The following is a 25,750-nucleotide window of genomic DNA, read 5'->3' on the forward strand; positions in this document are numbered from 1 at the left end:
AGCACAAACAGTGGACAGATTTATCCCACCTACCGGTAACCCCAAGTGTGGGCAAATTACACCCACAGCAAACAAAGATCTGATGGACGGGTGTGATAAAGAGAGAAAGGATCAATGCTGTAAATCTCCCTCCCAACTAGAAAGGGTGCTGTGTAAAGGTGAGGGTATGCTGCCTCCTAGATTTGCCACCTCGGTGTAAGGTGGAAACCGGAAGGTGACCACATTAGGAGGGGCGTGTAGCTGCAAGTACTCCGGACGATTCCATTGCAGTCAGCTGCGGGGCAGCCCTCTATTGGAGAAACCATGGCGACGCGTTGACTGCAGGGAGGAGTTTGCTTGGTACAAAGGGGAAGCAGCTACGTCAGTACCTGGGCTTTTGCACTGAGGTAAATGAGCCACCAGCCGGAGCTGTTCTCGTTTTGTTTTGTGTTACATGCTGTCTGTGTTTGTCTTTACAGCGGAGGAGTAGGAGCGAGGGGCTGCAGCCACTGAGCCAGCACAATCCCCAGAGCACTTCCCTCACAGCACAGCACCAACCACTCACCATAATCCCTGGAATAACAGAGCACAGTTTTCGTGCACGGAGGATCGTGGATTAGGAGTGTTTTTCTTTTGTTATTTTTGTTATTTTGTTTCTTAAACTATTAAATAAATCATGGATATTTTGGGAGAATCTGGTTTGGACATTGTATTTACTGCACCACGTCACTCGCATCCTGTCACAACTGGTCATTACAAAGACAGTAAATATTCATAACTGCACATCAGGTCAGGAAACCTCTTAAAGAATGCAACACGACAGTGCTCCATGGGACATACGCTTATTTCAGAACACATTCTGACTTTTATAAAAAGGGGTTTTAAGCATGTTCCATGTTCTCCAGAGACATCTAGTTTATATTTAAGTATCTGCTGAATTTTTCCTTTGTTATTGGGAAGTTTTACAAAGATATAAATACAGGCCGGTATTACCTGTCATTTTGTATCCATAGGCAGCAAGCTGTCCAGCCATGTACTCCCCATCTGAATTGTTGTGCGAGCAGCCCCACGTCCGCATCCAGATCTTCTGAGTGCCAGGGATAACACTGTAAGAGAGCATATTAACTGAGACCAGGAGAAGAATGTATGATCCAGACTTCCTACAAATAAAAGGTTATTTGTTTTAAAAGTAAAGAACATATGCTATTCAAAAGACGGTACTGAATGTGTCATGGAAATAAACAGAGAGCTAACATAAGAGTGGTTAGCAATATGAACAAAACATTTCACATGTACAAAGATAGCCAAGAAAGAATAAATCAGTTGTAGGTTATTTACATTATAAAAATATCTGAGAGCAATAGCCCATTTATAAAATTCTGAGTACTAGAATGTTGTCATTACTGTTCTCGTGTAAATCCTGTTCATTTATATTAACTTTTTAACGTGCCAAAATCTACATGGCAACTGTAAAAGAAAACCATGGACACAGGTGAATTCTGTATAAACAGAAACAATGGAAAAACACCAGTGTTAATACATTGTGTAATTTTGTATTGTACTGCAGATCTACAAACTGTAAGGCTCTGCAACGTTTTCCCTTGTTCTTGTGTATTTTGCTGCCATCAAGAGATAACTACTGTACTGCACAGAGTAGGTATAAGACCCTGTTTTAATGTTCAAGAGAATTAAAAACATGTTTAAAACAAAGCTAGTAAAATGTCTTGCTCACAAACATTTCATCAAGTTGTTTCTCACACTGAATCCCGCCACACTTCACTAGGCTACAGACAGTGTTTATGCGCCACTTAACAGCACTTTAGTGCCACTTAACAGCAGTAGTAGGTACCACTGAAGAAACATTCACAACTTTTCAGTTTTTCTGCTGTGCATTGAAAATTCTGCAAGCAGGGGTTATTTTCCGCGATCGCGGAATCATGTTTTTCTAGTGACAATACAAGATATTAAAAACACTGCCAGAACAGTAGACTGCACTGCACATAAGTTCATAACACGTACACGCTGCTTTATTTTGTCAATCTGCATCCATATTTTAGAAAAGCTATAAAAAACAGAGGTTTGTCTGACTAAAGATAAGAATGAATGTTGAAAACAGCTTTGATCTCTGTGACTTTCCGTCTTTCATTCACACTTACTTTTTAATTACAATATTAAATTCATAAAATCAGAATACATTTTTGGTCTAACTTCAGTTTCCCGAACTAAGTAGCTTGCTTATTCAAACAGTTGCTTATGCTTGGGAGGCAGTCGGCAAGAAAGCCTGAAACAGATTTCAGCAAAACACACAACCGTACACAGGAGGCCACGTGAAAGGGGCGCAACTCAGTACAGTGTTCAGTCTGCTTCGATCCAAGATGTTCCCAGGTCCATGTTTTCCAGTACACCACAGCAGTATGGTATAAAAAATTATAATAATCTGTGGTGGGGCTGCTCTGCGTGCGTCCCACGGACCAGACAAGTCCCGATAAACCATGCGTGCATGGTTAAGGGGCATGGGAACCTGCATCGCCGAGAGCCTTGCAATAATTTAATAACACGACACTCATTACTTAATCTTAAAGTAATTGGAACCAACAAAAGGATTCCATTAAATGTCTCAGCTGTGTACATCTACTTATTATACTGGTCTCTAATGTGTAGTTTTGAAAGAAACACATGGTTTAGCACACATGTACTGTATTTCCATCTTTAAAACAGGATATCTGGTACTACACTAGGTTAAAAAAATCTCTTGTACTTCCCAGGTCATTTCACCTGGAGAGTAAAATTGGCCCCACCCTTTTCCTGTCAATAACCAATCAGCTGCTTTCCCTATTTACTTGCATGCTTTGACCCAGTATACTGCTGAAGTGAAATGATCCAGGAAGTTAAAGTGCAAACCAATAACACAAGAACAAGGCATAGAAAGAGGTTGCTTTATATATATATGTGTATATACACACACACACATATATACAGTACTGTGCAAAAGTTTTAGGCAGGTGTGAAAAAATGCTGTAAAGTAAGAATGCTTTCAAAAATAGACATGTTAATAGTTTATATTTATCAATTAACAAAATGCAAAGTGAGTGAACAGAAGAAAAATCTACATCAAATCAATATTTGGTGTGTCCACCCTTTGCCTTCAAAACAGCATCAATTCTTCTAGGTATACTTGCACACAGTTTTTGAAGGTACTCGGCAGGTAGGTTGGCCCAAACATCTTGGAGAACTAACCACAGTTCTTCTGTGAATTTAGGCAGCCTCAGTTGCTTCTCTCTCTTCATGTAATCCCAGACAGACTCGATGATGTTGAGATCAGGGCTCTGTGGGGGCCATACCATCACTTCCAGGACTCCTTGTTCTTCTTTACGCTGAAGATAGTTCTTAATGACTTTCCCTGTATGTTTGGGGTCATTGTCATGCTGCAGAATAAATTTGGGGCCAATCAGATGCCTCCTTGATGGTATTGCATGATGGATAAGTATCTGCCTGTACTTCTCAGCATTGAGGAGACCATTAATTCTGACCAAATCCCCAACTCCATTTGCAGAAATGCAGCCCCAAACTTGCAAGGAACCCCCACCATGCTTCACTGTTGCCTGCAGACACTCATTCTTGTACCGCTCTCCAGCCCTTCGGCGAACAAACTGCCTTCTGCTACAGCCAAATATTTCAAATTTTGACTCATCAGTCCAGAGCACCTGCTGCCATTTTTCTGCACCCCAGTTCCTGTGTTTTCATGCATAGTTGAGTCGCTTGGCCTTGTTTCCACGTTGGAGGTATGGCCTTTTGGCCGCAAGTCTTCCATGAAGGCCACTTCTGACCAGACTTCTCCGGACAGTAGATGGGTGTACCAGGGTCCCACTGTTTTCTGCCAATTCCGAGCTGATGGCACTGCTGGACATCTTCCGATTGCGAAGGGAAGTAAGCATGATGTGTCTCATCTGCTGCAGTAAGTTTCCTTGGCCGACCACTGCGTCTATGGTCCTCAACGTTGCCCGTTTCTTTGTGCTTTTTCAAAAGAGCTTGGACAGCACATCTGGAAACCCCTGTCTGCCTTGAAATTTCTGCCTGGGAGAGACCTTGCTGATGCAGTATAACTACCTTGTGTCTTGTTGCTGTGCTCAGTCTTGCCATGGTGTATGACTTTTGACAGTAAACTGTCTTCAGCAACCTCACCTTGTTAGCTGAGTTTGGCTGTTCCTCACCCAGTTTTATTCCTCCTACACAGCTGTTTCGGTTTCAGTTAATGATTGTGTTTCAACCTACATATTGAATTGATGATCATTAGCACCTGTTTGGTATAATTGTTTAATCATACACCTGACTATATGCCTACAAAATCCCTGACTTTGTGCAAGTGTACCTAGAAGAACTGATGCTGTTTTGATGGCAAAGGGTGGTCACACCAAATATGGATTTGATTTAGATTTTTCTTCTGTTCACTCACTTTGCATTTAGTTAATTGATAAATGTAATCTATTAACATGTCTATTTTTGAAAGCATTCTTACTTGCGGCCAAAAGGCCATACCTCCAACGTGGAAACAAGGCCAAGCGACTCAACTATGCATGAAAACACAGGAACTGGGGTGCAGAAAAATGGCAGCAGGTGCTCTGGACTGATGAGTCAAAATTTGAAATATTTGGCTGTAGCAGAAGGCAGTTTGTTCGCCGAAGGGCTGGAGAGCGGTACAAGAATGAGTGTCTGCAGGCAACAGTGAAGCATGGTGGGGGTTCCTTGCAAGTTTGGGGCTGCATTTCTGCAAATGGAGTTGGGGATTTGGTCAGAATTAATGGTCTCCTCAATGCTGAGAAGTACAGGCAGATACTTATCCATCATGCAATACCATCAAGGAGGCATCTGATTGGCCCCAAATTTATTCTGCAGCATGACAATGACCCCAAACATACAGGGAAAGTCATTAAGAACTATCTTCAGCGTAAAGAAGAACAAGGAGTCCTGGAAGTGATGGTATGGCCCCCACAGAGCCCTGATCTCAACATCATCGAGTCTGTCTGGGATTACATGAAGAGAGAGAAGCAACTGAGGCTGCCTAAATCCACAGAAGAACTGTGGTTAGTTCTCCAAGATGTTTGGGCCAACCTACCTGCCGAGTACCTTCAAAAACTGTGTGCAAGTGTACCTAGAAGAATTGATGCTGTTTTGAAGGCAAAGGGTGGACACACCAAATATTGATTTGATGTAGATTTTTCTTCTGTTCACTCACTTTGCATTTTGTTAATTGATAAATATAAACTATTAACATGTCTATTTTTGAAAGCATTCTTACTTTACAGCATTTTTTCACACCTGCCTAAAACTTTTGCACAGTACTGTATATATCTATAGATAGATATCTATCTATAGATAGATATCTATCTATCTATCTATCTATCTATCTATCTATCTATATACACAAATTACATACAATGCTTACACCATAACCCACTGAAAACTACCCCTTCACCAAGATGTTTAACAGCAACCATTACCTATCAGCCTGGGGGTCTTCAGTCTGTTGTTGTCTTCTTTTGCTGGCTCTAGGAACAATGTTTTTCCTTGCAAACTGACGGTCATGTGGTTTGGGATCTTGTGCAGACACCATATCCTCAATGTCATCTAGGACTGAATCACAAGCAGCCTGCATGGTCTGGAAAACAAGAAAATGTCAATATTTATGCAAACATTTTACACTTTTTATAATATCTTACAGGCAATGTGTTGATCAAAATTAACAATTTCCACTGGCATATCAAGATCAATATCTTCTACATTATTCCTTCTGTGGACTCTGCCTCATAAGAATCCAATGATTGATGGTTATACCAGTACCAAGGTAGGTATAGAAGTTCCTTCCCTCGTTGAAGCTTTCTGGCCACGTTACACTAAATCCACATTATCCTGCTACATGCAGAGCAGGGGCGTATGCAAGCCATAAGCTCTGTTTTAAGCCCAAGAAAGTAAAGCAAAGCAGAGTAGAGCAAAAAGTGTCACATTAATATCAGTTTGTGATTAAATGTGTTTAACAAGAGAAAAAAAGTTTAAGAAAACAGCACGCCGATGATACAAAACATCGGCAAGAGCATCCGTTGCGCACACATAAGGGAAGATGCCACCACCTCACTCGCAAAACTATGTATGAGGTAAGCATTGAACTATTCATGGTTTTACTGTAGCAGTTAACTGCCAAATGTCAAAAAACCCTCAATGTACACATGACATATGAGCTCAAATGGCAGTCGAAGAATAATGATAGATACATGCATGGCATATTGACTGGTTATTAACATATACTGTAATTAAACTACAGCAAACGGTTAATTGCATATTAAATGCTTATTTAGTACACTCAAAACCTACCACCTGCACTTGGACTATACAGATAGTGCGGATATGGTTATCCACTATATATATAGATAGATAGATAGATAGAGATAGATAGATATGATTATTTTATTTGCGTTATAAAATTATTGCATTCATTTTATCTTGAAATGTAGTACGGTGCTCACAGATGCATCGTTTGTTTTTTAAATGCCTTTCATTTTTATTAGCGGAGAATGAATTTAAAGAAGCAAGACAGTGCTAGAAGTTTTACGATTTTCCCATTCCCTTACCGGCACTGGAAAAATAGCTGTACTGGTACATTGTTTTTTGTATTACGTGTTTATTTTTACTCGGAAATAATCGCACATAAACACACTGATGTAACTTCTATAATGTTAAATATGTATTAATCGGCATTGCCACGCATTTCCAAAGCAAAACAAACAGGCCAGCTGCACACACGTGTCGCAGTTTAACTTTAAAATGCACAAAACAAACCTCACCTCTAGGAGTTAAAGTTTCCACAACTAAGGCGAGAAGAGTCCTTTAATATAATGTCCACAGGGATCTGAGTTGGCTTTACAGGTTTGAGTTTGCAAGATAGCTTTCTCTTTTCTCAGGCGTGTTTTAACTGGACTCTACCATATTGGATTTTCCCTCTGACCTCTTACTACGGCACCCGTTAGATGCCAAACTTGTCACAAACGCAAAGGCAGCACAGCTTGGGGGAACCATAGAGCGGGAACAGATTGCATTAAAGTACCTGGCCGTATGGCTTACCCATGTGTGTGCATTCCCATCAACACCATGATGAAACAATTCTATCCTATAGGATATATGTAAATCCTGACATATGAAGAATAACAAAAATACATGGGATTTATTTAAAAGCTTGTTTTTGGTAGGACTGAGCCAACACAGACAGAGAATGGTCCATGATTCTGTCATTCAGTTTGTTGAGTGATGAAAGATCCAGTCGATTATTTTGTTGTTGTTGTTGTTGTTGCAGGTCTTCTTGATTCGGGTGAAGTCAGTTTATCCTGCCACAAAACTATTTCATTCCCACATTTTAAAAAAAGTCACCTACTGTATGTGCAGAAAAGTGACGCTCAGTTGCACTGCTCTTGTAAAACAGGAAGCACATTTGTTGTGTTGTGACCAGAAAAATGTAATTGTCCAGTAAAACACTACACTAGAAGTGTGAGAATGCTATTATACAAATGAACATGTTTTCTAAACCTTGGTAATAATACTAACCGTACAAAATATTTTAGTAACAATATTTGTATTACTACTTTAAGATAATTGATAAGTGTCGTTTTAATCTTTTGTATAAAGGTCTGTAAGTCTAGATATACATCTGTTGTCCTTCACATGTATTATTATTTATTTTTTAGCAGACGCCCTTATCCAGGGCGACTTACAATTGATACAAAATTGCTACATTTGGGTTTTTACTAGAGCAATCTAGATAAAGTACCTTGCTCATGGGTACAACAACAGTGTCTCCCACCTGGGATTGAACCCACGACCCCCGGTCAAGAGTCCAGAGCCCTAACCACTGCTCCACACTGCTGCTGTATTCTGAAGACCTCAATACATTTTTGTACCTCAACATGTAATCATGCAATATAAAATAGTGTATATACTTATTACATTAAGAACGTGTTTACAGAAGAACGCTGCATTTTGAACACAGTAACTTGTTAATGTCAAGAGTATATCGCTGCAGACCGAAGGCTCCCACAGCGTAGCTCTCGCAGGGAGCTCACATAGGGCTCGTAATTTACGTCGTGCTTCATTCACCCGCAACACCCTTACCACGTGACCATAAACAGGGTGTGGGAGATGCAGAACACTGAACATAGTGATTACCGTGTGAGAATTCATTGGTGATCCACAGCCAATACCCCATGAACCTTAGGTGTAGGGTTAGGTTATTGTTGTGTGTATTTAAAGTTACGGCCAATACCCCCACGAACCTTAGTTTTAGGATTAGGTTATTGTTATGAAATAAACTTAGTACCTAAATTCATCACCCTTATCATGCGATCGGGCTGTAGCCTATAATAATGACGTCTATTACGAGTTGCGCACGCAGCACTACCCCTTGTGAGCTGCCTGTGAGCTACACTGCGTTCTGCAGCAATACCCCTCTCGTTGATGTAGTTGCACACAGCAAAATTCAAGAGTTGAACAGAAGGGGGAAGCAACGTTCAATGTTCCGAGCAAACTGCCAGCCTCCAGTTCGACAATTACTCCCTGTTGGTATGTACAATAATGGAGAAAATGTTAACACACTGTGACTATTTTGGACAAATAAATTAGACCATTTTCAGGACCTTTATAGGATAACAGCAACAAAATATGAGCACATAACTATTTAAAATGAGTATTTCATGTCACTGCCATGTAATAACCTAGTACTGTATTACCACATTAATTCTTACAAATTATTTATAAACAGGTTGCTTCTTACTCCTTTTAAAATCATATACAATACCATTGTTTAATTTAATCAGTCATAAGTTCACATAATATATCCACTGTAACATGTAGGCCCTAATCAACAACATTTACATATACATTCAGCATTTTGCAGCAGACAGTTAACACAAGGCAATGAAACCTAAGTACAGTACAGGGAAGCATAAACTTTGTCATATTTAGAGAATTGTTAGCCTAATTATGCAGAGAATTGCTAAGGTCCTTCTTTAGCACAAGTTGTATAATATATTAGGGGATTTGGAGGCTGTGTTTCTGTCCGCCTGACTGACCTTTTCTATGTCATGTTAGAGTTTTACATATCTAGAGAAGTTAGTCCATTGTGATGAAACTAGGAACTTTAAGTCATGTAATGCAATCAAAATCCCAGGCTATAAGGAGATGGTGTGTCCCTCTTCATTTCTTTCAATTATTTAGAGAAAGCCTTGGCAAATTCTTAGGAAAACTTGCCAATGGACATTGTTTACCACAAGTTATTTAATGCATCAAATCCTGGAAGTCTAGAGGCTATCTGTGCAACCATCCGTCTTGTCACACTTAAATTTCTACATATTAAGCTTATTCAATTCTGATGATATTTGGTCTGGAAATACTTTAGGACGAGCTATTGAAAGTGGAATCTAAAGGCACCCGTCTATGTCTCTATGAGAAACATTATATATATACAAATAATATATATATATATATTATATATATATATATATATATTATTTGTTTATTTAGCAGAAGCCTTTATCCAAGGCGACTTACAGAGACTAGGGTGTGTGAACTATGCATCAGCTGCAGAGTCACTTACAACTACGTCTCACCCGAAAGACGGAGCACAAGGAGGTTAAGTAACTTGCTCAGGGTCACACAATGACTCAGTGACTGAGGTGGGATTTGAACCGGGGACCTCCTGGTTACAAGCCCTTTTCTTTAACCACTGGACCACACAGCCTCCTATATTATGGCCTTACGTAAATTATCAACATATATATATGTTAATGCATTTCTTTTTTCAGGTTATGAAGGCTACCTTTTTAATTTACAGCCCATTGTGCGAGTCAGTCACTGACAATTATTTTTGAATGAGTTGCAAGATAGTCCGCACGGAAATCTGCGGTAATATTTCCTAAAATCTGCAACGAGAAAAGAGAAATTAGAATTTTCTGCAAAATTCTGTGGCAATGACTTTTTCATGAAAAACAGTAATGCATATAAATAAATAAGAAGTCGTCAGTTAAATTCATTTTTTTAATTAAATCACATTACTAAAATCTGAAGAAAAAAAATCCCAGAACAAACATGTTTGCCATATTTTATGGAAATCAAAGAAGAAAAAAAAAACATACAATAAAGCAAAGAGAGTTCACTTTTTTAAAACTCTTTCAGCACTGACTACTGGATGCCATTTTTTAACATACATAAAACATAACAATTCTTAAAACATAAATTAAATAGTTATGGCCAAAACATAGGACTATATTTAATCACAATAACATTTGCATAGCAGAATAAGATTGTAGTTGTGCACTGGGATTCAAATTAGGATTGATACATTTTACAAATGCACTGTTTTACTTTTGTACAAATGTATCAGGGTATTTTTAGAAATATGTGGTATTCACCAAAATGTTGCAATTTTAAAACGTATCCACATCAAGACAGCACATGGAAATAGTTTGGAAGCTGTGACAAGCGCTTCGAAACAGTGACAGGCGACACTGATTGGCTGATAAACTAGCGTTTTTGTTTCTTTGACCAAGGCCACAAAGTGGGAAAAATTGGATTTTCACAAAAATGTTAAGTCATCCCAAGTAATCGGATAATATCTAATATAGTTCGCTGCCCCCTTCCTTTTTGAGATTCATGTTACTACACCATGTACAAAAAACATGTGTATTTCCATATAGAATTAGAATGACATCTTTCAGGACCTGCAACATAGGGAGTACAAGCAAGGTCCTAATTGTTTTTCTCTGACCTTTCACATAGGAGTAACAGAACAATGCTTTGCTTTGAACTTGCGACTAAACTATGAAATCCTTTTGTAAAATAATAATAATCTTATCTTATTTCATTCTTCAGTAGCCACTGTTTGTCTATCCATGGTCGTTGTCACGGTCTTCTGCCATTTTAACAGAAGCTATGACGGTGAGTTATTGGAAATACTGGACTTGCATTTTGCAGCCTATCTTTTGCCATTATATTCGGTAGCCTTAGGAATCTCTCCATGGCTGAACTAAAGCTCGCACTGTAACCCCGCCACACTTCTCACTATACAAACAGTGTGTATGCGCTCTAGTGACATGTACAGTGATAGTAGGGAGCAAATGTTTGAGTTTTTGTTTTTTTACAAATTATGTGAATCGCAGAATCCTAGAGGGACTAGACCTAGGGTGTATGGGGGTCAAAAATATTTCTGACTTGGAGCACGAGAACATTTGGAATGAGAAAAGGCTGTTTGGCCCCTCAAGGTTCATCCCTTGTTAGCACACCATAGAACAGAATCTAATCTATTTTTTGTTCGTTTTATAAATGTTCCCACTGTTTTCAATCCTAGTATGTCACCTGGTAGGATATTCTATGCATTTATAACTGCATAAAAAGTGCTTCCTACCTAAACTAAACTTTTTACTGAGCTTCCATTTATGGCCTCTTGTTCTACTCTGTGTTAAATCTGAGGCAGTGTCTTGGGTTAACTATCTATACTATTTATGATTTTATAGACTTTAAATCGAGTCCATTACTAGGGGGCATTGTATAATCTTAGCATAACCTCCCTAGACTTGTATTCCACACTTCTGAAAATGTTATTTGCCTTTTTACTTCCTTTACCACATTGGTGAGATACCACATTGGTGAGTCCACTGTAACCGTCTTTATTCGCTTTTCCGTCTTTAATCCCCATTTCCATCACGTTATTACACCGAATATGCCACAAGTTTGCCCAGTTACATAGCAGATTCAAAACCCTTTGAACCACTACTCCCTCAAGTTTGTTAAATTTGCAGATGATACCAATCTTGCAATGTGTATCTTGGCCCAAGTCATTCATATAAATGACATAAAATGGTTTAATTACTATCTATTCTATACCATAGATATGCGCGTGTATGTTTACATATTTATGCATAACTCAGGTTATTTGTAATATCATATATCATATTGAAAACCCTGAGCCTAATTTGAATACATTTTATTAACTCATTTTGTCTCATACAGACACACCAATAGATATTTTGACGCGTATTAATAACATTTGTTAATATTGAATTGACGGAAGTGGGGGTCTTAGTTTGTCCTCGAACAACAAGAGACTCAGATTCCAGGTCTGCATCCAGCTGTTCCAATGGACCAGGGCAGTTTCCTCCAAAAGGAGCGAAGCAAAGAGTCAAAAGCATGGGATTTTTTCCTTCCTCCAGATAGAAACACTGTGACCTTCTCTTTATGCAAACAGTCAATGATTTCTTTAACAGCACAGTTCTGCTTGAACACCTAAAAAGAAAGCACCCTTTCGCATTAATGAAAGAAACCGAAGCCGAAAGTAAGAAACATTTTAATTTATATTCCTCTGGTAATTTATTTATTCAAAAAGGGACTTTGAATCTGCATTACTAAATATAAAAGTAAATGACCAGATGAAAGAAAGGCCCATTTTAAGCCCTGCATATTATTATTATTATTATTTATTTCTTAGCAGACGCCCTTATCCAGGGCGACTTACAATTGTTACAAGATATCACATTATTTTTACATACAATTACATTATTTTTTTACATACAATTACCCATTTATACAGTTGGGTTTTTACTGGAACAATCTAGGTAAAGTACCTTGCTCAAGGGTACAGCAGCAGTGTCCCCCACTGGGGATTGAACCCACAACCCTCCGGTCAGGAGTCCAGAGCCCTAACCACTACTCCACACTGCTGCATATAATTAATACATTCAGTTGTGTTGGTTCAGCTAACATTGTGTAAGTTAAAGGCCTAATAATGAAAATCGGAATATAAAAATACATTTCTTATTTATTCAGGCTCCCCACTTCTGTTAATATGTCTCGTTACTTTGAAATGTTTATAACTACGCTGATGCGTTTGTAGTGACTCACAAGCGATTTATATTTTTGCAACAAAGCCCCTTCGTTGAATAATAGAATATATTGTGTATTTCTTTGTTTCACTCGTTACTCTTTCTTTTAACTACCACTGAACGCTAAACACTAAATATTATCAATATTTAGTTTTAGCGTTCACCGTTCAGTGGTAGTTAAAAGATAACTAGAATGAAGCAGTGACAGACAAAATGTTTTCTTTTGAAGACAGCAGCAGTGAAGATTCAGATAGAGACCAAATAAAGAGGTGCAATATCTTTCAGGAAAGTCTAGCAGCAGAGACACGGACCCTTTAACACGGTGGAAGGCAAAGGAAAGACTCCCTTGCCTGTCAACACTGGAAAGAGCTTATCTTACAATACCAGCAACATCAACTCCCTCCGAGCGTTTTTTTTTCAATAGCAGGCTCTATGGTCTCAAGATGGGCGAGCCGAACCCCAGAACACATTGACATGCTGGTGTTGTTGCACTCAAATACTGTGGACTAGCAAAAATGCAACTTTGTAGTGCCACGTGACTGACTTGAGCCAAAATATAATTCATGTCTTTAGTTTCCTCAACAAATAATTTTAAAAGGGCTATTAAGATTTGAAAACCAAAAAGAGGTTATTTGTTTACAGTACATCCCGCTGCGAAATGTAATAGAAAAGTTTTTTCAGAATGATACTACATTGAGTATTCTTTATTTAATACTTACTTTTACATACTTTAGAAATTGTAGAGTTTTGTTACTGAAATAGGAAAGTGCAATCATCCTGAGATATCTATTGTACTGGGTACATACAAATCTGTTAAACATGGTTCAACTTGCTAGCTATTGAGTGATGTGTTCGTATTTATCCGAATCAAAGCAACAATATAGATTAATGGATTACATTAATAATCATTTCATGCAGCAATAATTGTTAATAAACACTTTCTATTCCGCATTTGCAAAAATAAATATAAAATGACAAAGTTGTTATCAACGAAGAATTGTCAGTAATGTGGCCCTCAAAGGGATAGCCCTCCTATCTTACTAGGTCCCCACCAGACTTCTCATTTCCTTGCCACCCCCACCCACCTTGCCTACCTATCACATACATAGTGTTCCATGTTTCCGGTTTATTCAGAATTTTACTGAAAAAATTACAGGTGTATTTTTATTTTATTTTACTGATTTATACCTGTTTTTTGTCTATTCAATATTTTCCCAGTACTACACAATATTTTGATCACATTGCTGTTTCATTTTGACTCCAACATTGAATAAGCAGCCATACACTGTATCCTAGGATACAGCAGACGTTTAGATGTCAGAGGATCAAATAACGTTCAAAACGTGGTTCTGTCACTTCAAACACATTATCACCAGATTATGTTTGACAGTTTTGGTTCCCGCCCAGCCCTGTGCCTAGTTTAAATCCTTTCCAATCTCCTCGATGGTTCTTTGTTCCATGCCAGAAAAGCTGCTCCCCTATCGTTAAGCTGTAATCCATCTTTCTTTCAATGTGCTGTTTGTATTCCAATCTACTCTGTCAATCACATCTTCAACTCTGTCACCAGGGAGACAGATACTACTCCTGTTTACTGTGTCCCTTCTGTAAAACTTCCTGTCTACAAGCCTTACAATTGAATCTAACTACAATCTGCCTCCGTCTAGCCCCTTACACTACTGAGATTCAGGAATGCATAAATTCAATAACCAAATCAATAACACAAACTTCAAAACACCCATGTCTTAATAATCTCCAGACACAAAAGGTTGCTTCATATTTTTATTGCTCTTATTCAAGGTTTGGCAATTTCAAACCTGTAGATTAGAAAAACAATTTCTATACTGTATCATCTTCGAAGGTAAAGAATGACACCTCTTGGTCACAGACTGTTCAGTGATACAGTTGTATTTACAGAAAGGACATAAAGGCATTTCCATGTTCATTGAACAAAATACAAAGCAAGATTACAATAATTTGTATTCTTTACATTTTGTACACAAGTTATTTTGGGGGGGAAAAAAAAAAAAATCTGAAAATCAAAACCTCTTCCACCTTTATTCCCAAAACACAAATATACTTTCATGCACACACACACACACAATAAAAAAACTTTTTTTTTTTTTTTTTATATATTTTATATTTTTAAAGCTTTAAATATTTCCCAATGTTATTTACAATTCATTGCGGTAAAATGTTAAAACTATCCTTTCTCAAAACATTCTGGCAGTGTTTCAGTGGGGAAGAAAAACAAAAAAACATGTTGTGTGAAAATGCTAATGCACTGTTACGTTTACTGTTGAATAAAACGCAAAACAAGTACACAGATCTAATTAAAATGAACACTGCTTTACCATGCATCAGTACCAAACGATTCTTGCATTTTCATAATGTTTCTACAAAACATGTCAGACAATATTCTTAGCTTCTAAAATTGTAGATTTTAATAGCAGCGAGTCAACGGCACCAGACACTCATGACTTGGATTTAACACACTGAATGGTAGGAAGACCAATCAGGTTGCTCTGCTCAATAGAACAGCCAAACTCTGTGAGGTAAAACTATAAGAAAGTCAAGTAGACGGAGGCTACAGTTAATAGCAGCCACAATGTTTGTACATTAGTTGAGGGAAAAAAAGCAAGTAAAAATCACAACCTAGAAATGAATGATATATTTCACTTTATTTTTGGAAATTGTATGTGATAATACGCAACTGGAAATCTCCAACTCTACAAAAGACTTAAAAGAACCGACATATTGGTTGCAAATATGAGATGCACACAGAACTACGGTAAAGCCATGAATATTTGCAAATCACGCCCATGAAACCTACTTTGTTCCAGAAATGCTGGTGACCTACCTGTTGCTGTATGTTAGTGGAATTTGATATTCATGCCATTTTTTTTTTTTTTGTGAAAAACACACAATAAAATGCTTGCAAATATTAATGGGTTTACATTATACAAAACAGGCATGTTCTTTTTTTTCGGGGCGGGGGGGGTGAGGGGAGGTAGCTAATAGCATTTCTAAACTGCCAATTATAGTTTAGTTGAAAATGTGAATAAACCATTCAAAAACAACAAGTGACAATTTGAAGGCGGCAGAGAAGCCAAACTGATTTAATTTTATGCACCAGGTGAGTTTGATAACATTATGCTTAATGGTTGTATATTTTAGGGTTCTAAATGACAGTTCTTTATTTCATATAGTTTTGTCTGTATTTAATTATACAAATTCATCCATAACTTGTAAGAGCTGCTGAACTTATCTTTTTGTCCTCAAATGTTGAAAGCTTTTTAAGAGTCACAAACCAACGCTGGTTTTTGTTCAATTAGAAATTAAGTTTAAAACAAGATTATTTTTTTTTTTTTTAGCCATAGCATTCAATTCCTGGGTGCAATTAGAACTTCACACATTAAAATAAATAAAAATGACAACCTTGAGGGGTTTTACTCTTGAATAGTTCAAATTATTCTTTTACCCAACAGTTCATCTGTTAAAAACAGACACTTGAGATTGAGACAAAAGGCAGAATGCTTCCGAGCATAGTCTAAAAATGACCTGCTCCACAAGGAAACACCCTTACCTGTAGAAAATAAGTACAGGGGCTCACGTAAATGTGCTCCCAATTCAAGCAACCATTAAAAATTGGCACACTTAAGCAATCACCAAGGCTAAAGTGTTACTGAATACTGCATCAAAGTAGATATTCAATTTAAATAAATAAATTATAAAATAGGCATCAATACCTACACACACTTCATTTTATTTATATATTTATTTTTATATATATATATATATATATATATATATATATATATATATATATATATATATATATATATATATATATATATATATATATATATATATATATATATATAAATTTTATAATATACATTATAGAAATTATGCATTTATCAGGAGAAAATGTTTGTACAAATGCCTTTGTACAAACATGTGTAATGTGAGATACACCGGCAATCTGATATTTTACAAAACAAAACTGTAGAGAAGACTTAACATTAAATTGAAAAGCTTGTTTAAAAAAAAAAAAAAAAAAAAAAAAAAAAAAAAAAAACACCACTATTGTGGCTTTTCCTCTGACCTAATATTCATTGTCTTGAATTGTTGCATTAAGATTTTTTAATTTTTGGGGGAGGGGAGTCGCAACCCCAAAAAGACGAACAAAATTAGCAGCGGCCATTTACAGGTTTATTCACAAAACATACCACCAGGCATATTGGCCTGTACCATTTTCTTTGGTGAAGCGCCTATGCCGCCAATGTGTGTTCTGAAGTCAGTCTGATCCAAACTAGTATGAAGCAGGATCAAGAACAAATGAACAAATTTTACTACTTACTGAAGAACTAAAGTAGAATATAGGGGACCTTGATCTTTTGTCTTTCCGAAAATTATCTACCCAAGAGACAGGGGTTCCCACAGTGATTCTGTTGTAGGAAAATAAAAGATTCCTACTTATTAAGGTAAATGTCTTCACCCATAAATACAAGTTCCTTAATAAAAACAACTGTCCAAGTAGTTAGATTTGTTTAAGACGTTGGGCTCATAGCATTATACTGTTAGAATTCTGAAGTCATTTTATACAATTTTCGGGTGAGACGTAATTGTAAGTGACTCTGTAGCTGATGCACAGTTCACACACCCTAGTCTCTGTAAGTCGCCTTGGATAAAGGTGTCTCCTAAATAAACAAATAAACAATTAGCTTCACTTAAAATGTACGTGCTTACAGTACTTTTAAATAAATGTTTAAAGTCTTTGGGATTTATCAGAGCTGGACAATCTGCACCTGTCGTAATACTGTGAAAGAATTGTGTGGGGCCAATCCATGTACCTTTGTTGCACTGAAAAGCCAGACTAATGGCAGCACCAGGATCTATGTGGTGCTGGATCTATCCCAAAGGTCTAACCGTCAAAACACACTGAGCTTGCCCGGAGTCGGAAATTGACGTTACAGTAAAATGTTACGTACGTTAATATACCAAGGTTGCAGGAGGCAACCTTAATATTTTAGAACACTAAAACAGACACTAGTGTACAAGTTTAAGCTCTGATGAAGCCCAAAAACACAGCACTATTTGGGATCTGTTCAGTTTGGCTGTCCATGTTTGTTCTAGTTTTGACCAGCCCCACCTCCTCGTGCACTCACAGGTTATAAAAACACTAGGCAGCAGTTCAGAAGACCACTCTGAACTCAGGCACTTAGCTGATGCACGTCACTCAACACCGTATCCCATCGGATTGTGATATGAAGTAAATAGGGGTGGTAGAGATTGCAAAGGAGGATCAGAATATTAAAATATTGGTGGTTGCGGGAGATGCATGCCAATTTGATAAAAGAGCAAATCCCAGGATACCAGGCTGGTTAATCTTGTCATCTTGCACCCAACCACCAAATATCTGCCAGTTAAGGCAAACTGCATTACTGCCACATGTGGAAGGAAAAGGATTGAGGTGTCTACAAAAATGTACATCTTGATAGATGGAAGCTTTCTGATTCCATCATAGTCCAGTCATAATACTCCAATCAGTTACACAAGAACTCATCCAAAGGGGGTAGCTTATCCAGATCATAAGCATCAAACAGATCACTGATTCCTTCTTCATCCCCAAGGCTCAGCAAGTAGTCCTCATTCATGTGTGGAGGAGACAGGTTTACAAACGGCCCCTCCAACACCGAGGAAATCTGGTCCTCTGTTTGTTGCAAAAGATTCATTGGAGAAGTATAAGGAGATAAGTTTGAAACAGGCACCGAGCAATCCACCTTCATTGAGCTGCTGGGGTCACCTTCTAAAAAATTAAATAAACAAACAAAAGTTAAGAGAAGAACTTGCACATGAAGGTGCCAGAACTAGACATGGGAGTCGCGTCCTGGATAACACCAGAAATAGCATTCAGGGGGACCCTCACCCCAGTTTCCACTATCCTAAAATCATTCATTTTAAAAAAGACTTCCAGATATTTTATTCATGACAGACTGCCCTCTCACCCAACCAGATCTATATAATAACAGTATACCTGTTTGTAAATAAGAGGTTACCTTGTGAGCTTTTTATTGAAGGGGAAGCATTTCCATTCACGTCTAGGGTGGAGTTTTTAATCGGACTGTTGGTTATATTCTCATCTGGGCATAAAAGCACTTCTATGGGCCCTTTGGTGCTGGTTAAATGTACTTGCAGCTTCTATAAAAAAAAACACACACATTTATTGTTTTTAAAAAGTATTAATTTGCTGATCTGTATCAGTAACACACATATCCCAAGCTGTAAATACAAAATTTGACCACCATTGCAAACGTCCATGTATATAAAAAAAGAAATGCAAGTGTTTACACATGAGCAAACAGTAACTTGTGATAATCAAGGTCCTAGTCAGTTTGTCAAATGGAGAATTGGTTATTTTGATAAATTAACAAAAAATTTCATTCAGTTTGTCAAGATTATACTTTGATCACTATCCATTGTCAGCTGCAAAAACTGAAATCACATGGAAGGCGTAATTGGGTGCAAATGCACCTCATAGACAAACAAGGTTATTTCTAAATTAAATAATTATTGGCAGAAAACCAGTTTATATTAATACTGGAAGAGTTTTTTTTTTTTGTTTTTTTTAATTCACAAAACAGTTTGGAACTCCTGGAATGATTAAAATTAACATTGTTAATAATGCTGCAAAGATTATTCGAATTCATCAATTAAAATCGCGAATTTTGCTGTCTGATAAACTATCTTTGTGCTTTTTTTATTGGTATTTAATGTTGATACTTTTCTTGCTTTTGTATTTCTCATCTCTGGATGCTTTACATTGATCTGTGTGCGATTACAGTTGCAACCGTTACAGTAAAACAGAATGGTTCAATTACTATCTTATAAACCATAGATATGCGCGTGTATGTTTACGTATATGCACAACTCAGGTTATTTGTAATAGCATATTGAAAACCCTGAGCCTAATTTGAGTACATTTTACTAACTCATTGTCTCATACAGACACACCAATGGTTATTTTGACGCGTGTTAATAACGTTTGTTAATATTGAATTGGCGGAAGTGGGGGTCTTAGTTTGTCCTCGAACAAGAAGAGAGACTCAGATTCCAGGTCTGCATCCAGCTGTTCCAATGGTTCCAAAAGGAGCGAAGCAAAGAAAGTCAAAAACATTTTTTCCTTCCTCCAGATAGAAACACGGTGACCTTCTCTTTATGCAAACAGTCAATGATTTCTTGAACAGCACAGTTCTGCTTGAACACCTAAAAAGAAAGTACCCTTTCGCATTAATGAAAGAAACCGAAGCCGAAAGTAAGAAACATTTTAATTTATATTCCTCTGGTAATTTATTTATTTAAAAAGAAAAAAGGGACTTTGAATCTGCATTACTAAATATAAAAGTAAATGACCAGATGAAAGAAAGGCCCATTTTAAGCCCTGCATATAATTAATACATTCAGTTGTGTTGGTTCAGCTAACATTGTGGAAGTTAAAGGCCTAATAATGAAAATCGGAATATAAAAATACATTTCTTATTTATTCAGGCTCCCCACTTCTGTTAATATGCCTCGTTACTTTGAAATGTTTATAACTACGCTGATGCGTTTGTAGCGACTCACAAGCGATTTATATTTTTGCAACAAAGCCCCTTCGTTGAATAATAGAATATATTGTGTATTTCTTTGTTTCACTCGTTACTCTCTTTTAAACTACCACTGAACACTAAACACTAAATATTATCAATATTTAGTTTTAGCGTTCACCGTTCAGTGGTAGTTAAAAGAAAGATAACTAGAATGAAGCAGACAGAGACAGACAAAATGCTTTTTTTTTTTCTTTTGAAAACAGCAGCAGTGAAGATTCAGATAGAGAGCAAATGAAGAGGTGCAATATCTTTCAGGAAAGTCTAGCAGCAGAGACACGGACCCTTTAACACGGTGGAAGGCAAATCAGGACAGACTCCCTTGCCTGTCAACACTGGAAAGAGCTTATCTTACAATACCAGCAACATCAACTCCCTCTGAGTGTTTGTTTTCAATAGCAGGCTCTATAGTCTCAAGGAGGAGGGCAAGCCGAACCCCAGAACACATTGACATGCTGGTGTTGTTGCACTCAAATACTGTGGACTAGCAAAAATGCAACTTTGTAGTGCCACGTGACTGACTTGAGCCAAAATATAAAATTCATGTCTTTAGTTTCCTCAACAAATAATCTAAAAAGGGCTATTAAGATTTGAAAACAAGAGGTTATTTGTTTACAGTACATCCCGCTGCAAAATGTAACAGAAAAGTTTTTTCAGAATGATACTACATTGAGTATTCTTTATTTAATACTTTAGAAATTGTAGAGTTTTGTTACTGAAATAGAAAAGTGCAATCATCCTGAGATATCTATTGTACTGGGTACATACAAATCTGTTAAACATGTGCACTCTGAAGTACAAATGCTAGCTTAAGCTCTTAGGGCACCTTGCCAGTAGGGTCCACTGGAGCACAATAAGGAGAAATAAACAGTTACTCACTATTTTGCTTCCCTAACCCACGTGAAACCCTGTGCTCCCCTGGCTGTACGAGTCTCATGTACTAGGGGCGCTCATGTTAGCACATTTTCTGAGGATGCATTTTACAAGATAATACTCATTTGTTAACCTCTAAAGGGTCCGGCATTTCCAGCTTCGTTTCCGATGGGGCCTTCACAGCGATAACCGTCTGGTCCCTGAGGCTTCGGATCTTCCGGATGTCTTGGTATGTGATGTATGAAAATGTGAAAGCGGGTTAAGGAAAAAAAATAAAAATCATCCAAAACACACCACTTAACACTATTGCGAAGCAGATATAATTCAGTGCTCTTGAGATGTACACAAGGGTAGACCAACAGATGACTTTGCCCTTTAACTAGATCCTGCTCCTGAAAAAGAAATGATCTTCCACTGCTGGTAAACAAAGTGCAGCCATCATACGACACATTTGTGAGAATCCTGCCACCACACCCTTACTCTGCTGAAGGGAACTGCACATTCTAAACCACAAGCCACTGGCCAGGAAGTGCTTGAACAATCAAAATATGGAAGGGGGGGGGGGGGGGGGTGGGGGGGGTATGGCGGACAGGACCTTGGATTTGGATATTAGGAATGTTTATGACTGGGATAGACTCGTGTCCAATTACTCATGTTCAATTACTAAATCTCATGAGCATTTGTTTGTTCACTGAAACAATTGTACTGATGTTTGTCAAATAACTGTCATAGTTAAAATTTACAAAGCTGCTAAATATTCTAGCTCCTGGAAATAGAAGTACTCACTATATAATTTGCAGACAAAGGTGTCTAAATGTCAGGTTATCATAACAACCCTGGTTCCCCGAAATAGAAATGTAGCCATTACTGAATGGGTATGTACCTCCTAAAGACCCGGAACATGAAATATTAAAGCTGCTCGCAGATCCTGTGACAGACATGGCCCGCACCCCCCACCCCCAAACAAAGCCCACAAAATTGCCATGCACATGGAGGAATGGGCAGTGCGCTTTCTGGAGGGGGCAAGTTGGCCAGCTCATAGGCACTCCACTATCCATTTGGACAGCCTCTGCTTAGACCGGGTTTGACCATGGGACTTTGTCCCAGAGCAGGCAAAAACATTGTTCGGACTGCCTCCAACTTATCGTCCTGTCAACGTAGTACGCCAGGGTACGTACTGGGCAGAGCATATGAAGCTGCTGCTCTGTCAGACTGGAAAGAAGGTGTATATAAAAGCCTCCAATTCCACAGACTGGTTGACATGGAATGCCGAGATTGTCTTCGGCAAAAGGCAGGCTTGGTAAGGAGCATAACCTGTGTCCTGGCTTTTGTAATAATTAAGCAGGCTTTCGCTATGGAGAATGCCTGCATCTCACTCACCCGCTTTGCAGATGCGACAGCAAGCAAACAGTGCACTGACCACCACGTTTAACCTCCAGCGAGGAACAAAGTCCTTCATAGGTCCTGCAAAAATTGCCTGCCATGGGACAAGTTATGGAATCGAACCCACGAGGCTGACACCACATCTGAAAGACACTTCCCACTTGTACCCATACTGGGAGCGTATGGACGCTGCTTTAGCATTTTGTAAGGTGTCAATAACCCTATTTTACAGACCCAGACAGCTCAATGCTACTACTCAGGGGCCAGACCCAGGCTGACTGCAGGTCACATCTCCACAGCTGGCCACTCAGGGTTTAAAACCAGAGTCAGCGTGACTTGACAGTGGTGAGACTGTCAATAGGCGGTCGTGTTCCAAGGCGGGCTGAAAAACGCTGCTGTTGAACCAGGTCTGCAGAGGGCACATGCGACCCAACAGTAGGACACGAGAAGCTGCTGCCATCAAGCCCAGAAGTTTCTGGAACTTCACTACCGTGAGCACTCTGTTGAGCTAAATAGCTCTAAAACAGGCGGCTATTCTCTGTACTGCCATCCAACAGAGTGGACAGCAAAGACCTGAAGTCCAAGCACACTCCTAGATAGGAGGCTGTCTGAGAAGGCATGAGCTGGCTCTTCACATGATTCACCATAAGGCCCGAACATTGAAGATGGCCAGTGATAAGTTCCGTGTGGGCGGAGTAGAACCCTTCCTCCAACTGGAGGGGGTCTATCATGTAAATAGCCTGCCCTTGCAGCAGCGGCGTCCTGAGGGTCCGTGAGGGTCCACAGGTTTGCCCTGGTGTAAATAGGGGCATCCAACAGCGGTGCTTTGTCACCATCAGACACGTGTACCTGGCAAAGCCAAAGCTGCCTGCGTGTGGCTACCGGTTTGGCGATTTTAGCACTGGGTCGGTACAGTACAGTTTTGGTGTGCGGGTTGATGACCTCTGTACCGGAATGGTACAGGTCCACCAGTTTGCAGTTACCACTGTACAGGGATGCCCACCTGTGCAAGCTACTGGCAAAGTCACTGAGTCAGTACTCTCACAAGGCTGAGGGAAGCCTGCTTGTCAGACTAAACCAACAGCCCTGTTGGAACCAGGTCGGTGACTTTAGCACCGGGTCAGTTCGGTACTGGTTTGGTGACTTAACCGGCATTGTAACATTGGTCCTGGTTCAGGAAAGGAGCGGCGACCTTGGTACCGGCACGGGTCCGCAGGTAGCACTGTACAGGGATGCCTGTCACTACACGTGCCAAAGCACGCATTACAGACAAGCCTGCGCTTAAGTCTCTGAAATTACAGAAATACAATGAGGAAAGAATTTCTTTCATACAAAATACAGTAAAAACAATTACTTAAATTATACAAACCGTCTTGTAAATTTTGGCCAAAGCCAAAATGAGAATAAAATAACTCCAGCCGAAGCTTTTGCAGCCTGGGGAAAGAGCACAAAGTCAGCAGACTTGTGTTGCTGGATTCCTGGGAAGGGGCAACTCAAGCCACCGGCTTCACACGGAGTACGAGCCCTCTCAGTGGGACGTAACGAACAGGCTGCAGTGCACAGCATACGTTTATTGATTTCTAACTATCACAGCGTAAATAAAATTGGCATAAATTATGTAAAACAATAATTAGCAAAAATTATACAGTCATAAGCAACAAGTACTTATCTGATAGGCCCCTCGTGTCAGGTTGGTTATTAAAAGGAAAAAATGGCAGAGGTCTGTGAGCAAAGGTGCATGAATATAGTGCACATACCAGTATATTCTATACTACTACAGTATAGTATCTTTCCTAGATCTGTATATACAATAGGTCTGCATTAATCTTGTGTTAACATGAAAAGGAAACATGGAAAGTCAATACATATATTCTATTTTACTACAGTAAACAAATGAGGACTTATGTATACCAGCCCACCCTGCATAAATAAGCATGTTTGACCTTTTTGGTCTACCACTGTTAACAGCAAGCTCAAAAGGATATTTTTGGTTGTGCGACTCCTCAGTCAGTTGCCGTATGTCCAGGTTGCAGCTGTGGATCAAGTCGTCTAGCCTCTTCTCCTCTTGGCTCAGCTCAGCCACCTCCTGGCTCAGGTCCTGGCACCGATTTAGGGTCCCGTTGTCATCTGACAGATTGCAACCCCTGGAGAGAGAGAGAGAGAGAGAGAGAGAGAGAGAGAGAGAGAGAGAGAGAGAGAGAGAGAGAGAGAGAGAGAGAGAGAGAGAGAGAGAGAGAGAGAGAGGAGAGAGAGAGAGAGAGAGAGAGAGAGAGAGAGAGAGAGAGAGAGAGAGAGAGAGAGAGAGAGAGAGAGAGAGAGAGAGAGAGAGACAATGGTCACACCCTTTCAGAGCTTCTGCTCAAAAGAAAGCCCAGGTGTGTTTGGGGGTAAGGACTGTGTATTTGTTGCTTTTCCCCATTTTTCTCTCTACAAGCTTTTGGGGCTTAACTAGCTAAAGCCCAGGGGCCTGGTACAGAAGTCCCTGGCATGAGGTTAAGGTTCCATGCTACAAATTACAAGGATTAGGTCTTTAGGGGAAACTGGTTAATTAGTAAACGTGTACATGCAGCACTAGTTACTCGCTAGGGAGTAACTAGTTGGACCGATTGGTCATGGGATAAAAGCTGTGATAGACACAGACAAAGGTATTTCACAGAAGCTACTGGTGTTTTGCAAGAGTTGGTTGAGTTTGTTTCCCTTGCAGATAAATGTGCAAGGAAGATAGCACGCTTGTTTCTGTATTCTTTCATTTTGATCTGGTGAAAACTTGATCCTGGTAGTAAAATGTATACAGGTTCCTGACCTTCGAGAATTTCCAACAATATTCCCCCCCATTAAGTTACTGTATCACTTTCCGTAGCTTCGTACATTCTTGGTGCGAGAGGCATTAATAAATCCTCAAGCTATCACTCTTGGGGTTTATATGGCTTCTTACACCTCGGGTGTGTGTGTGTG

At 38.9% G+C, this 25,750-nt stretch overlaps 2 protein-coding genes across 2 annotated transcripts in view; both read right to left on the reverse strand.

Moving 5' to 3' along the window:
• Nucleotides 1-7,053, reverse strand: part of cdkal1 (CDK5 regulatory subunit associated protein 1-like 1) — a 433,346-nt gene extending 426,293 nt beyond the window's left edge. Inside the window, exons 1-3 of the mRNA XM_034058608.3 lie at nucleotides 6,816-7,053; nucleotides 5,478-5,635; nucleotides 973-1,085 (exon numbers count right to left, since the gene is read on the reverse strand). Of these exons, the coding sequence (XP_033914499.1) occupies nucleotides 973-1,085; nucleotides 5,478-5,632 (268 nt within the window). The 5' untranslated portion in view covers nucleotides 5,633-5,635; nucleotides 6,816-7,053. The remainder of the gene's footprint in view (nucleotides 1-972; nucleotides 1,086-5,477; nucleotides 5,636-6,815) is intronic.
• Nucleotides 7,054-16,940: 9,887 nt separating this feature from the next.
• LOC117435318 (transcription factor E2F3-like) overlaps nucleotides 16,941-25,750 on the reverse strand; it is a 33,495-nt gene continuing 24,685 nt past the window's right edge. The window contains exons 4-7 of the mRNA XM_059012771.1: nucleotides 24,779-24,939; nucleotides 21,546-21,658; nucleotides 18,953-19,094; nucleotides 16,941-18,702 (exon numbers count right to left, since the gene is read on the reverse strand). Coding sequence (XP_058868754.1) covers nucleotides 18,440-18,702; nucleotides 18,953-19,094; nucleotides 21,546-21,658; nucleotides 24,779-24,939 — 679 coding nt within the window. The 3' untranslated portion in view covers nucleotides 16,941-18,439. The remainder of the gene's footprint in view (nucleotides 18,703-18,952; nucleotides 19,095-21,545; nucleotides 21,659-24,778; nucleotides 24,940-25,750) is intronic.

This window comes from Acipenser ruthenus, chromosome 3, assembly GCF_902713425.1.
Source record: "Acipenser ruthenus chromosome 3, fAciRut3.2 maternal haplotype, whole genome shotgun sequence".
NCBI lineage: Eukaryota > Metazoa > Chordata > Actinopteri > Acipenseriformes > Acipenseridae > Acipenser > Acipenser ruthenus.